The sequence below is a fragment of the Crinia signifera genome, chromosome 2 (genome assembly GCF_055691185.1).
Source record: "Crinia signifera chromosome 2, ASM5569118v1, whole genome shotgun sequence".
Lineage (NCBI taxonomy): Eukaryota > Metazoa > Chordata > Amphibia > Anura > Myobatrachidae > Crinia > Crinia signifera.
The window spans coordinates 254725801-254739871 of record NC_139218.1 but is presented as its reverse complement, the minus strand read 5'-3'; the positions used below and the strand labels follow the sequence as shown (position 1 = coordinate 254739871).

At 42.0% G+C, this 14071-nt stretch overlaps 1 protein-coding gene across 3 annotated transcripts in view; it reads right to left on the bottom strand.

Moving 5' to 3' along the window:
* CFAP47 (cilia and flagella associated protein 47) overlaps positions 1–13572 on the bottom strand; it is a 474937-nt gene extending 461365 nt beyond the window's left edge. For all 3 annotated transcript variants that reach the window (XR_014470467.1, XM_083174330.1, XM_083174331.1), the window contains exons 1-4: positions 13485–13572; positions 12867–13075; positions 8891–9042; positions 1853–1968 (exon numbers count right to left, since the gene is read on the bottom strand). Coding sequence is in view for 2 of the 3 variants with exons in the window: in XM_083174330.1 (XP_083030456.1) it covers positions 1853–1968; positions 8891–9042; positions 12867–13028 (430 nt within the window). In the remaining variant the exon portion in view is untranslated. The remainder of the gene's footprint in view (positions 1–1852; positions 1969–8890; positions 9043–12866; positions 13076–13484) is intronic.
* Between the last annotated feature and the right edge of the window lie 499 nt (positions 13573–14071).

Sequence of the window (14071 nt, the reverse complement as noted above, 5' to 3'; positions counted from 1 at the left end):
CAAGGGAGCAGCCTGTGGTGTCCTGATCTTTACGCAAGGGAGCAGCCTGTGGTGTCCTGTCTTTATGCATGGGAGCAGCCTGTGGTGTCCTGTTCTTTACGCAAGGGAGCAGCCTGTGGTATCCTGTTCTTTATTTATGCAGGAGAGCAGCTTGTGATGCCTAATCTTTTCTTTTATTAATACATATTTTTTAAATGAAAAACCTGCATTTAACAATGCACTGTTACTTATGGGCCAGTGCTCTGGTCTTGCACCCCAGGCTAAAATTTGCCAGACAGCCCCTGACATTACTCCTGGGACAGTGCATTGCCTTTTTAACGCATATTAATAAAAATATATACTTTTAACAAGCAAAAAGTAGTGCCCCAAAAAAAGAGAGTTGGGCTGGCGGCAATCAATCTAAAAACAAATATTTTGAAACCCCCTCCAGCAATCCTGTGCTTGCCCTGAGTTTATGTGTTTATCTCGACTCTATTTGTATTCAAAAATGGCTTTGATAATTGCATAAAATTATATTTAGTCAACAGAAATATAAACATTAAAGCATTTAAAGTGCCCATACACAGGTCCAGTTTGGCCTGGTTTCATCCGATGCCAATATATCAGATGAAAACTGTCCAAATCGGAACTGATTGACATCCGATCTGACCCATTACGTGTTCCCTTGCACATTGGATCGGATCCAGTAGATCATATGTGCAGGATGTATGATCTATCTGAGTTGGATGCATCCGTGTACATCACAGGTGCTTTTTTAGCACCCGTGATGTATTGCATCCAATCCAGGCCATAGGAGTGTGCCAGCGGTGCAGTGGTGTATTATGCTATTGCAAGACCATAGTCTAGCACACACCCATAGTTTGCAGAGCAGGAAAGAGCTGGGCAGGAGAGGCACTCTCCCCGCTTTGCATCTACTGCTGCTGTGCCTGTTATGTCTGTCTGCTATGCAACTCAGAGACCCACCCAATCCTACCGCCGCTACTAGCAGCCGGAGTCAGAGGCTTAGAGGTAGCAGCGGGCTAACAGGAGATTTCAAATCTCCCATTAAAAATGAATGGACGGCCGCTGAGTGGCTGGCCATTCATTTGAATGGGAGTTTTGAAAAAAAACTATAGTATTAAACATTATGTACGTTTTCAGGTTGTTTACGACAGAGCAAACCGTTTTGAAAAGGTGCAAAATTTCCAGCAATACAACCGTGGAGTTCAGCTCTAAGTGCCTGATTCAGCATGGATTGCACAGGCTATATGTTATACCTAGCATTGTAATGCAGGAGGAGATATATACCACCTCCTGTCTGCATTTGTAAAAAAAACAGTTCTAGAGAAACTTTGTTTCCTGAACAGAGGCTGCCTCCAACCCTCCCCGCAAATGCCTCTGCCTGGCAATCCCAAACATCTGGAAACTGTGGAAGGAATCACGTAAGCGATCCCTTCTGAATCAGGCCTACGTTTGCTATTCTTCTTATTTTAATAATTTTTTGTACTTCTTCCTCAGAACATAAAAAATAAAAAATTAGGTGAATTGCAAAACAGTTACAAATATTAGGTTCATCTGTACTTGTCACATAATAATTAGTCTTAAAAGGACTGATACATTGTAATGAACAGACAATAGTCTAAACGGAGAATGCAGAAACTGTACCATGTATAAACAAGGTGGGATATTCTGCTGCTCAGTTTCCTGTGCAGTTTAACATTACAGTATACACTGACATTCATAATATTTAAAATACTTTTTTAAAGTTTAAATGTGAAATAACATATATATATATATATATATACACAAAGAGCGAAGCATTGTAAAACGTATTACACTGGTGTGTTTTAACCAATAGATGGTGATTATTTACCTGCAGAGGAACCATGGTTTATAATGCTAATCTCCTTATATATCACTTTGTTGTTTGCAATTATGTTTCCAAAATTTACTTCAGGATCAATTTGTAAATAACAGGAGGGTGTGAACCTGCAATCAGATAAAGAAATGAATTACTTATATTACTTAATTAGCTAATATACCTATATAGTACTTAATGCTAGTGAGGTGGACCTGATAACTATGGTCCTGAAAAGTACTTTCATATACAATCTATATACGGATGTGTCCTCATTCCTCCCTTTCCTGCTGGGAGAAGGGGACTACTGATGAGAAGAATAAATGAGGAAGAGGAATGAGGTGTAGAGGCTATACCTGGTGTAATGTGGTACTACAGTTTGGTGTGATGTATATAAGGGAAACTATGTAATAGTATAAAGTGTATAAGGGGTACTACTGTGTGGCATTACATGTGTAGGGTCATGTGTATAACAGGCTCCACAGGGATGTAATGTGTATAACGGGTACTACTATGTAGTGTGATGTGACTAACTGACATTACTGTGCAGTGTAATGTGAACTGGTACCATTCTGTAGCCACAACTCCTCCCCGTGAAGCCACACCTCTACACTTTCACTAAAATGTAGAGTTACAGCACTGAAAGCCATGGAGAAGTTTTGGAAAATAATCCAAACCACCCTTCTAGATCAATAGGTAAAGAACTCTAGGGTCCAGAGACCTCCCTAAAATACATGAAAAAAAACACCCATATAATTAAAAGATGATAATAATATGCACAGATGTGTCCATATATTCCTTTCATAAAATCTAGGCATAAAGCCTGAATTGGCACGCTTAGCCATGAATTGGGATTTTTCTTACTTTAGTCTGCTACTTCATACAAACTGTTTTGCAGCAAAAGATTTTTTAGAATCCATCCAATTACTACCATGAAGAAGCAACTTAGCTGTGCTATGCATATCATGCCAAGAAAGGCAAAAAGGAAAGGAGTAATCTGCAGCACCAGTTTTTTACAACTATGTATAAGAAAAAAAGGTGCCTAATTCAGACCTGTTCTCAAAGCACCTTTTTTCTCAAATTGACAAATCCATGCTGTACTGAAGGTGGGGCATATGTGCAGAGAGATTTAAGCTGCATACATATGGGCGATTTCTGCTAGCCTGCATGTTGAGCGATGCAGGTTATGGAAATAGCCCTTGTGCTTCCCAGTGTCTAGATCGCTCAGGAACAAAAGAACTCACCCAAATATGGGGGAAAATTAATATGATGAGAGATATGGTAAGAAATCTCCAGGTTTTTTTTAAAGCGGCAATCATTTACACTGCAAAACCAGTTTGAGTTTGAAGTGTAAATGATTGCCGCTTTAAAAAAACTGGAGATTTCTTACCAAATCTCTAACTTTCTGAATCTCTCATGTTATTTAATTTCACCATTTATCTCTCTCTGCACATGTTATATTTGCCTCCCCTGCAGTGCAGAATGGTTTTGTCCATTTGAGAAAAAAAGGTGTTGTGCGATCAGTTCTGAATTAGGCCCATAGTTGACAACATTCTTTAAATTCATCACTGCAATTTAGCCCAACCTGCTGGGGAACCAACAAGAACTTTATGGACAAGGACAGTGATTTGCCGCAGTCACCGTGTGTCGCAATCATTGCGGTTCGTCCTTCCTGCCTCGGGATATCACTTTTTGTTCTGGTTCAAACCAGAGTGCTCGAACACTCTGGTTTGTGTACATGCAATCTGTGGAAAACAACTAATGGGGCAGATGTGGGCTACACCCTAGGACTGGCTATTTACAGATATAGTTTATGAGGTTAAAAAAAGACACAACAGTGCAGTAAACATACTGGCTGCAGGGTTCTTCCTCCAGGGCCCTGCATGATGGCAACAATCTAACGCCCAGAGTTACGGCTCTGAGAACAGTGAACTCCTTATGGCTAAGGTTTCATTTGGAAATCATTTAAAGTTTTGCAGCTAAACGCAGATTTTTAAAAAATTATTTAGTTCTAATCATCAGGCAGAAGATCCAATATGCAACTGCCTTTCTTTGCCATTTTAAAAACTGAAATATGGTTTCAAATTAAAAAGTTCTAAAAAAAAATAGCTTACATCTGTTGCACAGATAGTGAGTAAAATGAATAATTTAATAATGGCACAATTTAAAGTGAAATGTGAAGGTGCATTAATATTAATATTTAATGAATACAGTTTCTACTTCATTCATTGTACAGTAGGATAAAAATGAGTTTCTTTTCCATTTTAATAATAACTTCTTATACAGTACATCTCAAATTCCAGTGTCTCAAACCGAATTCCGTAAAACTGTGTCTGTATCAGCACTACTACTGACATGGGGAGATTAAGGCTACTTGTTTCCTAGGACAGCGCCACCGATTTTAATTGTATTGATCGGGGCCGCAAAAATCGCGTCGATCGCATCGCATGCCAACCAAATCGCATGCGATGCGATCGACCCGATTATTACATTGGAATCAATGTAAAATCTTCCCTGAGACCCCAATTTTACATTGATTTACACCTTCAGCTTCTGTCAACCTAATTACCTGTCGGCTGGTCTGCTCCAGGTTGACACACCCTAACACTTTATTAACATTTATGTTTTTTCCTATCACATTGTATGTATTATTTTAACCACACCTTCACCTCCTTACATAGCACTTATGTGCTTCTTATTTAACACCTACTAACTTTCATTTGTGTGCTGCCCTGGAGTAGTCAGCCTGTGCCGGCATATTGGGGGCCCACACCCCAGACCCATACCCAGTGTTAGGGACCCCCAGTGACAGAGATGCCTTGACGTACGGCCTGGGGGCTTAACCCTATATCTGCAGATATATGCAACCAAGATCTCTGTATTATCTGATTATTATATGTATATTTCTCATTCAGTGTGCAATAGGGATACAAACTGTTTTTTTTTCCTAACCAGATTTACCCCTCCCTGTTGGCACCTGAATGACAGACCTCTGATTGAGCAGCTTGCCAATAAAAGTGTTGTGCAGTTGAGAGAGGCATAGATGGGTCAGCATTAGGAGGGATTGCTGACACCTGAGTGCCATTGGAGAAGCCAGGGGTATCTCCAGGTAAGCTGGCTCTCAGATGTTGTAAGCCATTATCATGTGGCCTTACACTGGGCTATTAGGCCCATCAATTTGTTATTGTGCATGGGATGGGTTTGGGAGTGTGATTCCCTCTTTGTTGGTATGGCTGGTCTGCTCCAGGTTGACACACCCTAACACTTTATTAACATTTATGTTTTTTCCTATCACATTGTATGTATTATTTTAACCACACCTTCACCTCCTTACATAGCACTTATGTGCTTCTTATTTAACACCTACTAATTTTCATTTGTTTGCTGCCCTGGAGTAGTCAGCCTGTGCCGGCATATTGGGGGCCCACACCCCAGACCCATACCCAGTGTTAGGGACCCCCAGTGACAGAGATGCCTTGACGTACGGCCTGGGGGCTTAACCCTATATCTGCAGATATATGCAACCAAGATCTCTGTATTATCTGATTATTATATGTATATTTCTCATTCAGTGTGCAATAGGGATACAAACTGTTTTTTTTTCCTAACCAGATTTACCCCTCCCTGTTGGCACCTGAATGACAGACCTCTGATTGAGCAGCTTGCCAATAAAAGTGTTGTGCAGTTGAGAGAGGCATAGATGGGTCAGCATTAGGAGGGATTGCTGACACCTGAGTGCCATTGGAGAAGCCAGGGGTATCTCCAGGTAAGCTGGCTCTCAGATGTTGTAAGCCATTATCATGTGGCCTTACACTGGGCTATTAGGCCCATAAATTTGTTATTGTGCATGGGATGGGTTTGGGAGTGTGATTCCATCTTTGTTGGTATGGCTGGTCTGCTCCAGGTTGACACACCCTAACACTTTATTAACATTTATGTTTTTTCCTATCACATTGTATGTATTATTTTAACCACACCTTCACCTCCTTACATAGCACTTATGTGCTTCTTATTTAACACCTACTAACTTTCATTTGTGTGCTGCCCTGGAGTAGTCAGCCTGTGCCGGCATATTGGGGGCCCACACCCCAGACCCATACCCAGTGTTAGGGACCCCCAGTGACAGAGATGCCTTGACGTACGGCCTGGGGGCTTAACCCTATATCTGCAGATATATGCAACCAAGATCTCTGTATTATCTGATTATTATATGTATATTTCTCATTCAGTGTGCAATAGGGATACAAACTGTTTTTTTTTCCTAACCAGATTTACCCCTCCCTGTTGGCACCTGAATGACAGACCTCTGATTGAGCAGCTTGCCAATAAAAGTGTTGTGCAGTTGAGAGAGGCATAGATGGGTCAGCATTAGGAGGGATTGCTGACACCTGAGTGCCATTGGAGAAGCCAGGGGTATCTCCAGGTAAGCTGGCTCTCAGATGTTGTAAGCCATTATCATGTGGCCTTACACTGGGCTATTAGGCCCATAAATTTGTTATTGTGCATTGGATGGGTTTGGGAGTGTGATTCCCTCTTTGTTGGTATGGCTGGTCTGCTCCAGGTTGACACACCCTAACACTTTATTAACATTTATGTTTTTTCCTATCACATTGTATGTATTATTTTAACCACACCTTCACCTCCTTACATAGCACTTATGTGCTTCTTATTTAACACCTACTAACTTTCATTTGTGTGCTGCCCTGGAGTAGTCAGCCTGTGCCGGCATATTGGGGGCCCACACCCCAGACCCATACCCAGTGTTAGGGACCCCCAGTGACAGAGATGCCTTGACGTACGGCCTGGGGGCTTAACCCTATATCTGCAGATATATGCAACCAAGATCTCTGTATTATCTGATTATTATATGTATATTTCTCATTCAGTGTGCAATAGGGATACAAACTGTTTTTTTTTTTTCCTAACTCATCACACATCTGCCATCCTTCCTCCTTGGGTTCTTCCAAGTTCATCTCTAAGTTAACCCCCAATCCTTTATAGCGTAAGCTCTCTGTCCTCTTGGTTCCCATCCTGCTTTGTCCCGATCTCCTGTCTGACCCCACGTTGAGATTTAGTCAGTGACTTTGATCCCATCTGTCTAGGCTGTGATCATGGATTGCTTCTGCTAACAATTGTATCACATTTTGTTGCGTCATACAAATAATAATAAGAACTATCCTTAGATGCCACCATCGGTCCCAAAATCAAAACTTGCATCAGCCTTACACAAGGTGCAGTTTCTGCATCGGACTATGGCCTTCTATGCAGCTGTGCATCTGTGAAGCCTGCGTTTCTCATATACAAAACACGCCATACATAGCATGAACCATTTTTTGCATGTAGTCTAGCAACCTCCCCGTACCTGCCCAGGATTGCCCTTTACATTTCAGCATTTCTGATACCACGTGTCTAGATTACAACATTACTGTACCTCTGTGTACACTTTGTGCAATGCAGTGGTCAGGGAACTCGGTCCTCATTACCCCACGCAGTGCATGTTTTGCAGGTCTCCACACAGAATCACAAGTGAAATAATTAACTCCACCTTCGGACCTTATAAAATGTGTCTGAGTAATTAGTGCACCTGTGCACCTGCTGGGTTACCATGCACTGTGTGGGGTAATGAGGACCGAGTTCCCTGACCACTGGTGTAATGTATAGGCCATAGGCACTTTTACAAATTTTTGTACATGCCCATTTGTAAACAAAAATCACTCAACTACCTGAACATTGGCATTGCGTGCTGTTTGCATGCGGTTCTGAATCAGGCCCAGAATGTTTTAAGCAAGTAATCGAATGAATATAGATGAAGACAAAGAAAGAGAAAAATAAACTAATATTTGAAAGAGAGACTTGATCGGATCGGTGTCTTAAAGAGCGTATTAAGGTCAGCATGCAGTGATACAGAGGGAGCATGAAGTCGATGGGTTCAAGATGAAAAAAATAGGCAGATTGTAAGATGAGATGAGAAGATGAGAGCAGAGGCTTCATCCTTGGTTTCAGAGGAAGTTAAGTAAGTCTGGAACAGTCTGGAAAAACTAGATGGGTGAGTGTTGGATATGGAAAGAAAGAAAGTGTTTAGATTACGGGTCAGTCAGTTTTAAATAGCTAAAACTAATTTATAAGTGCGCCCATTTCTCTTTTAGAAGGAGGCGGTCATAAAGCTGCTCTACGTAGATCAGAAGTGGCGGTCATAAAGCTGCTCTACGTAGATCAGAAGTGTGTGTACTGTTGCAGACATAGGCAGGCAGATGAAGACAGGACAGAGAGAACAAGTTATAGGAAAGATGAGAAGTGGATCAGTTTGTATGAGGTACAGGAAAATAGTTGTGGTCAGAATTCAGGAAAGCCAATTTTAAATTAGTAGTTCATATATGGATGCATTTATCTTAGAAAGAAGGTCAACATGACTGAAGGTCGAGGTGACTGAAGGTCGACATGGATTAGGTCGATGGGTAATTAGGTTGACATAAGCATTGTGTCGACATGGGGAAGGTCGGCGGTCAAAAGGTCGACATGGGGTTTTCACTATTTTTTGCCATGCTTCGAGCATGGTGCCTCGCTATGCTCAACACACTATTTTATTCTACCACCTGTCGGCACATGTCGGCTAAAAAAAAGAAGAGTATAAAAACCCATGTCGACATTTTGACTGCCGACCTTCCCCATGTTGACATAATGCTTCTGTCAACCTAATTACCTGTCGACCTAATCCATGTCGACCTTCAGTCATGTTGACCTTCTTTCTAAGATAAATGCATCCATATATGAACATAGGTCCCCTACATAACATAGGTCGACCTAAACCATGTTGGCCTTCCTGCATGTCGACCTAGTGACCGTATCCCATCCAGGGGAGTAGACATGGAAGGAAGGAGAGGACAATGATGATGGGGAATAGAATGATGGAGAAACTATGACAAAATGTAATTAGAATATAAAAGTGACAGAATAATGAACTTGAAATTAAGTCTACTCCCGATTCCTACTTTTGTGTCAAATAAAGTGGTTTAAAATAAGTCCTACCCCCCAAACAAGAGAAATATTACATACCCTAGTAATGGAACCTCAATGACATCCTTATCAACCAGAACAAGTACTTTGTCATGAATGTCTTCTTTATTGGTTGGGTGATATTCCACAGTTGCTGTCACTTGAAGTCCTGGTGCTACAGGTTTCTCTGGGTTTTGTACAAATAGTGTAAACTGAAAAAGAACAAAAAACAAAAAAATTGGAATATTGTGATAACATCAAATCCTAACCAAAAGGCTATGAGGCTTAGGGAGATATAGTGGCAATGCTGTCCCCATTTGAAAAGGTTCTCTCTTTACAGTACTTCAAGGTGTAACATGCTGTATAGTCAGAGATGATTTGCTTACACCTTAAAGCCGGTATTCTAGTTTATTTGCACAGGAGAGTGATGTTTAGCGACGGCGCATAAACATCTATGTGCATGTGCGGCCGCATTGTGCAAGAGGGCGAGGCAATTTACTAATTTGCTGGCCCTTTCGCACCTAGCAGTGCGGACAGGGGGCGTGGGCAAAGGGTAGTGCCCATGGGAATGCCCAGCGGATGTCAGCTGCCCGTCCGCTTCCCGTACAGGGACCCACAGATCTAAAATACCAGAGAGGTGTCTTAGATCTGCGAGCGCTTGCAAAATCATTTGATGGTCAACTGATTTTGCCCCCGAATGCAAGGCTGCGAATGGATGTTTATGCTAAACATCCCTTAGCATGCGTGTGGGGAAATAGCCATGTGTGTGTGTTTTGTTGTTTTTGTTTTTTTTCGGGGGGGGGGGGGGGGGGGGGGAGAGTTTAGATGACCCGCAAAGCTGTGAATTACGTAGCTTTGCAGGTCAACCCCAATGAGGACCTAAGGCCCAACAAATTATGCAGTTTACCAGAAATCACTACATGTCCATTCAAGTCATGCTGGAGAAGGGGGGTATTGAGGATTAGGGTGAGAGGGTTGTATTTCTTACAGAGCCCTTGTCAGGATTCTCCCTATCAGTATGCTGGGTCAATCTTTTTGATTTCCGGCATCCCAACGTCAGGGATCTTGTATGTATCCCTGCAGGTTGCTGAAGCAGTGTAACTATCATTTGCAGGGCATTTTTAACGTATGGGCTCAATGGGCAGCTGCCCAAGGGCCCTCTATTTCTAAGGGGCCTTTGGCCTAGGGCAGATTGTGTTGTAGGCAACTGCCCCTGGAGCTTCTTGGGGGGAGGCAGTAGAGAATGCTGCCTGAATTACACACAAACAGAGCGACCAGGCTGCATTATTTTCCTGCATCACAGCATGCAGCTAGAGAGTGAATGGCTGCCAGCATACTGATTGGTGGATGGCTGGAGCTATCAACCAACTGTATGGAAGCAAGCGTAGAGATGGCACAGAACCACGGGGGGTGCATTGTATGTTTTTGTTTGTTTGTTTTTTGTTTTACCCGTGAATGGGTGTGGAGGGGCCCCAAATGCATTGCTTTGTCTGGATCCTACAATGCTATTAAGACTGGCCTTGCTTTTAACACTCAATAATGAATTTTCATCCACCTCTGGAACCAAAGTCAGCACAAGAAGTGTTCTTTGGTCTTTTCATGGATTGTGTTTTCATTGCAGCCACAAGTATTAGTTCAGAATGTGAAGTCACAAATGTCAGCTTGAGTTGTGTAAAGCTGAACGCCATTGGTCTTTCTAAATGTGGAGTAATGAATCATGCTTCATTATCTGGTAATATGACAGGGAAATCTGAACTTCACCTCACCTGCTGGGGCATGGGTCATGGGGTCGACAGTAATTAAATCGACAGTCTATAGGTCGACCAAAATGCCATCACAAAAAAAGGTTGACATGGACACCGTATAAGTGTACCACATCTCCTAATATTTGGGCACGGTGCCTCGCTACTCTTCTCCCTTTACAGTATGTCTATGTGGATAGTTAAGTATGAAAAATTACCTTTTTGGGGGTGGGACCTTTTTTATGTGGACCTATTGCTTGTGTCGGAATTAGCTTATTTATCACACTATAAAGTCCCCCTACACTATGCGATTTGGTCCCGATTTCACCCGATTCAGATAGATCATGCAGTGAAATCGGGCCAAATCGCATGTCTAGACACCCCGTCCGACCCGATGCGTGGTCCTGTGTGCATCGGATGGGATTTGGGAGGTCAGACCGGCTGCACACAAGATTTGCTAAATCTTATGTGCAGCCGGGCAAGGGACGCTGCAAGGCCGGCAGGGGTGGTGGACGCTGTGAGGTGGCTGGCGGGGGATGCTGCGAGGAGGGTAGGCGCAGGGCACACAGAGGTGGCAGGTGCTGGTGAGGGTAACGGAGAGCCGGGCAGGGGGAGCTGAGCGCTCTCTCAGCCAATTGCTGACTGGTTGCCCATTCATTTGTATAGGCTGACGCTTTTTTCCCCTTGCAGCTGTAACAGATGACTGCTCAGGGTCCCAATGCACGACTCTCCGCTCGCCGGTGTCCGCCACCTCTGTGTCCCCTACCCCACAGCGTTCCCTGCCCTACTCTATGTCCCCCACCCACCAACTCGATGTCATTTAAAATATTGCAGCTTTATTTTCATTACAATATTATATATATATTGTTAACTTTAGTCTTATTAACAATAAATAAATAAAAATATTGCTACTCATATCTAAAACAGAAAACAATCCCCTTGATTCGCAACATTTTGCTTAATAGAAAGAAATGCAATATGTGCAGCAAACTAGAGAAGCAGATTTGATCTAGATTTAAAATTATTATCAAGCCTGTTCAAGACAGATACCTCTTTTAATGTTGCCATATCGGTACACAGGGCATGATTCAGATGTGCTCGCTGATCTGCAAAGTTGCAGATGACTGCAAGTAGTTAGCCGCAGCCCAGACAGAAAAAAACCTGCCCCCTGCAAATCTGTGATTGAATTGCAATGGATCGCTACTCGCTATCAACTCGGAAATCCATGTGCAATTCACGAACCATCCAATGATCTTTCCATTCTGTGCAAATGTAAGTCTGACCCTTCCACAACTTTGCGATTGAGACAGGCTGATCAAGGCCACCGCTGTGACGGCTGATGTCATACACCCTTTCTTAAACGCTTGGGCACACCAGCTTCTTTTCTGACAATCCGAGGAAACGGCAAGTGTCCACCTCCAAACCCCAGTTTTCTGTCAGTCAAGCTCCAGTAATGTTGCGTTAACGATTGATATGCAATTTCTGGCCATATTGACCCTTGTGCATATGCACTATGGGCCTTATTCTGGTTTACTCTTAGTAGCAAATTCCTTCTCAGATGGACAAAACCATGTGCACTGCAGGTGGGGCAGATATAACATGTGCAGAGAGTTAGATTTGGGTGGGGGTTTTACTTCAAAGTGAGATCTATATTGCAGTGTAGAAATAAAGCAGCCAGTATTTTCCCTGCACAGAAACAAAATAACTCACCCAAATCTAATTCAATCTGCACTTGTTACATCTGCCCCCCTGAAGTGCACATGGTTTTGTCCATCTGAGAAGGAATTTGTCTCTAAGCGTGAACTAGAATAAGGACCTATGATCCGTATGCACGTGCAATCATCACTCGATCTGTGAATTCACTGATCAGTAATCAACTCTCAGGTTCCTAGTTACATACGTGTCAGTCATCAGTATATTCCATACTCTTACAACAAGGACTATGGGCCAGATGTATCAAGCTTCAAAAGTGATAAAGTGGAGCTTTAACTGACTTTTTTCAAAACCAGCCTGTAAAGTGACAGTTAGAAGCTGATTGGCTGGTTGTTTATCACTCTCCAATTTATCACTTTTTGAAGCTTGATACATCTGGCCCTATGTATTAATTCTGTAACTGAAATAATGCAAATATGGCCACTATATTCTGTATGCACCCAGAATATGTTTCTACCGCTGACAGGAAAATAAGCCATGTTTAATCTATTAAGCTTATTTTGATTAATAGCATAATAGTGTCAAGCAGTGAATAAAAACAAATCCGAATAACAAAATACATTTAGTATATTGGATTTTACCTGGGGATCTCTTGGTCCATGCAGTTTGATTGTTTTGGCTACATTGCTAATATTTTGCACCGTGATAATGGCTTTGTATGTCTTCCCTACACGGATGTCCATGAAATGAAGAAGGCATGGGGAAACCCTCACTCCCAGAACATTATCACACAGCTCCTCCATGATGAGACTGAATAGCTTTATTATGTTACAGTATATGGGTGCTGCACCTGAAAATGACACACAAAAACAAGTATCAATACACTAGTCTCATAGCTTATAACTGCCATTTAAAGTGCATGGTGTTGCTGCTTGTCAGATGCATACCCCCCATGCCAAACTCTGAGCAATATAAATATGAAAATATCAACTGAGATAGTGATTTAAAAAAATAATGCCACTGTATGTGCCAGGCGGCATGCTATAGAAAGATACAGGCATGTGTGCCAATATGTGTATGTGCGCTGGTGTACATAAGATATATATATATATATATATATATATATATATATATATATATATATATATATATATATATATATATATATATATATATACCAGTACTCGCACAGATAGTGTACTGATATTGCTAGCACAACACCAAATATTAGTATCTGTGCATGTGGGGCGGATACGTACCGGGCAGCTGTGTACACGGGAGAGTAAGTAGAACACTTTCCCCTTCGTTTTGTAGCCGGTCGTTACCAGGGTGATAGTGACGTTTCCAGCGTCCTCTTTTTGCCAAGCAACGGGCATTCCTGGGGCGGAGCCAGTAATGAGGCGTATATTATGTGGCTCACGGAAACCCGCTGAAAAGTGGGCGGGGCTTCGTGTGACTTCAGGACGGAGGCTGCTGTCCGCGTCATAGTATCCAACCTACCTGACCGGACTTGTATTAAAAATAAAGATGTAACTTGGTGTTTATGCTGAACGTTATTCTGGTCACCCTGCCGTACTGGCTGCTCATGTGCCAGTGCCAGTATGGCATACTCTGCCATACTTCGTAAAAGAAGGGGGGAAACCCCTAAGCAGCGCTGTTTTTTTTATTTATAAAACCTAAAACAGTTGGATAATCTTTATACATGATTAATACTTTAATAAAATCTACAAAAAAAAAAAAAAACTATTTAGAATGGCATGACCATTGATAAAAACGTGTAGAGATGGATCATCCAATTGTTTTAGGTTTGTAAAAAAAAAAAAAAAAATTGCTACTATAACCCATG